General features: G+C 43.4%; 1 protein-coding gene across 1 annotated transcript; it reads right to left on the reverse strand.

Annotated features, from left to right (window-relative positions):
• Positions 1 to 38: 38 nt before the first annotated feature.
• LOC104548145 (protein FAM72A-like) lies at positions 39 to 2,301 on the reverse strand (the record flags this gene model as incomplete). The annotated part of the gene is made up of 3 exons (XM_010194084.1): positions 39 to 133; positions 999 to 1,123; positions 2,183 to 2,301. Coding segments are annotated over 3 exons (339 nt in total), but the record flags the coding sequence as incomplete, so codon positions are not given.
• Between the last annotated feature and the right edge of the window lie 823 nt (positions 2,302 to 3,124).

Here is a 3,124-nt window from a genome sequence, read left to right on the forward strand (position 1 = left end):
ATCCAACCCAAATCTAGGGAAGATACCCTAGGTAACGTTTATCTGATATACTCCTCCTCAGAGATGCAGGACGTATCTTCATCTGTGCTTTCCTCCAAATCTGGCAGGTTGCCCCAGAGCAACACATTCACACCTGGTGGGAAGGAGGTAAAAAAAAGGCGTTTTTGGATTGTGACTGTATTTTTATGTTGCACAACTATTTCCAAAGAAAATAACTAACCATTGCAAAACCTGATAAGCCACGTTCATGATAAGTATATCTAGACCATTTCCAATTTTTCTTCCAAAGTGCTGTTGTAAATGTTGTTTACAGCATAGTTCAAAGAGTAAGTCCCTCCCCACAGATGTATTTATATAGCTAATTCATGGAGCTATTGATAATCCCCTCATGGCTGATTTATTTTTGAATGCATCTGAAACACAGGTGACACTGAAAGGTTGAGGCAGTAAGGTACTCCCATCTGCAAGGAGGAGAAATGATTTGTCAGATTGCTTGCACTCCTGAGGGCTCGAGGCAAATTGTGGCAGACACTTGGCACCCAGGCAACGCCTCGCTGAAGGAACGAGCCAGCGTGAGCTTAACTCCAGCTTGAGCTAATGAGGACTCAGTTGTGTAGGGTCAAAGTGGCAACGTGACTCACCCAAAAAGAGTGCCCGTTGGACAGCTGCCTGCTAGCGCAGCGAAGCTATACGTACTGCTGAAAATAGTAGCTGGTGGCTGTGTTTACACTAGTTATAATATTGCTCCAGAAAATCCTGACTTCTGTCCGCAAAAGGGCTAGGTTAAGCTTTTTGATGAAGATAAATTTCATTTATGGAGTAGCTACAACCACCTCCCCCAGAGTAGTTTGCTAGATTAGCAATACAGTAACACTTGCCTTATGCCTCCATATGTTACACTCCCTCCATATGCTTTAGCTACATGGAGATGCCTCATTAGAAGGAGGACTCAGAATTCAAGATTTTAGGGAAGAGAAGGAAACATATGTGTTCCTTACCAGAAGGGTCCAGCCTGTTGATGCCAAAGACTGCTTGGCTATGGAACATCCAGAAGTGGCCGTTGTTGCAGGACAGCAGGCAAGGTTTGCAGGGAGAAATTACGTGATAACCAACGATGTTACCACTGAAAGACGGGAAATAACGAGCAACACAAATTACTGATGCAAAGAGAAATGGTGTTGGCTTTTCCAGCTCAAACTAGTGATAAATAGCCACGGTACCAGTCCAGTATGTAATGCTCCTATTTTGATAAAGTTAAGGGAACACAGTTAAAGAAGCATCTTAAATATTTAGGGAACATCTGTCGGGAGTTACAGAATATCTCAGTTTTAGATCTTTGGCATAGAGAACCATTTAGTAACCTAAATTGTGTAATCCAGATTAGTTCACATGCCAACAAACGGTGTTTCCATTGGAAACCATGTAGAAGTTCATCGTGCACATAAAATCCCTGTGTACAGAAGCACTGTGCACAGGAGAGGATCAGCAGGAGGAGTAATGAGACTGAGAATATCAAAGCCTTTTCTGCTCTCCTAGGCTGAAACCATTTTCCTGCTTTCTCAGTCATGCGCTCTGGTGAGAGATTTCTGTTTCTCTACTTCTGCCTAAAAAATAAAATACTGTGTTCCTATCACAATCTCCCGCTGTTTAAATCTGAACAAGGTAAAAATCTTGGTTATGAAGATGAATGGATCTTCTCAAATAACTGTGAGCTATTTGAGAGTTGTTGTTTTCACTCTTAAATATCAGGCATTAATAAAGAGGATAAAAGAACTCCAAGAACTTTAGTGACAGCATGTTCCATCTGCTAGCAACAACTCGATCTGCCAAGAGGATGTTCTATTAATTAGAATGTGAGTAACTACTTCTTACTGCAGCCTTATTCACACAATTATCTCAGTGTTGAAGCAGACATTTAATCAGGCAGGTGGCATGCAAGCTTTCCCATATACTCAGACTAGTGACAAGGTTGTCACATTTCCACTGGGGACTTGCACAGAAATAGACTGGCAGCCATGCCCAGAAGTAGTGGGCTGAGTTTCTATCGAGCAGCATTAAATTTGAAATGGAGTATGCAATCTGTTCATTCATCCCTTAACTCTTGCAGTAGCTGCAGTGAGAAGGTTAAGCAGCATTGCAGCGTGCTCGAGGTGGTGTCAGTGTCATCGAATGGCATTCTTACCACTTCAAACATGCGATGTTCTTCAGTTTGCATTTGCAGATTTCTGTGAAATAGCAACTTCCGATGAAATCAACAGTGCTAGATGGGAAGAAAGTAAAAACACAGAAATTTACTTGTGGCTATGATCACAACTGTAATGTTTTTGATAATGCACACCTAAAGTCACAGCAAAATGATGTTACTGTTACAGTCTTGTGTGGTTTTTAAAACTTCCCCGAGAGCACACAAGTTCATTTTCCTATCAGCTACCAGCCATGCTCATATGGAAACAGAAAGAGCCGTGTGACGCTACAGGAATGCATCATAAGCCCTCCCAAATTAGACCAGAAAGTGCTGCTTCTCTTAGTACTTCCTAACGCTTGCATGCTGGGGCCGTGCTGCTGGCTGCATGGCACTGTCAGTCAGAAACCTGATTACAGCCATTGCCCTGGTTCCTGGCAAATCTCTGGTAAGGCTACAGAACGATAGCTTAGAGGCTAGGACATTTAAAACCAAACCTTTGATTTCTTATCTCCTTTTTAACCCATGCTTTCTCATTAACATGTTATTTTGCAATCTTATTTCCTTAGTATTCAAATATTGTTATGGGAAAGCAATGTGCAACCGAGTTGTTCTGGATCCAGATCAGGTTTGTTCTGTTTACGGGTATTTATTTCAAATTCTAATATTTGCTGGAGGAACTCCCTGTGGCTTCCTGAGCCTACGTCTTCCCCAGGAATAAATTCAATTAGACTTTGGCTTTGCTAGACAAGGGACAGCCTGGCTGACACTGTGGCTTCCCCGGGGCTGAGGGGAGATGGACTGGAAGCGGAGGAAGGGTTGAACGGTGCCTGTTTCCACGGTAACGGCCCATTCTGAGAGTGAGCTTTAGGGAGCCCCGGCTAGGCTGCGGCCCCGGGGCCGCCAGGCTGCTGTCGCCATGCCACATGTCCCCTCCGAGGG

Source organism: Mesitornis unicolor, unplaced genomic scaffold (assembly GCF_000695765.1).
Source record: "Mesitornis unicolor isolate BGI_N332 unplaced genomic scaffold, ASM69576v1 scaffold36861, whole genome shotgun sequence".
NCBI classification, from domain to species: Eukaryota; Metazoa; Chordata; class Aves; order Mesitornithiformes; family Mesitornithidae; genus Mesitornis; species Mesitornis unicolor.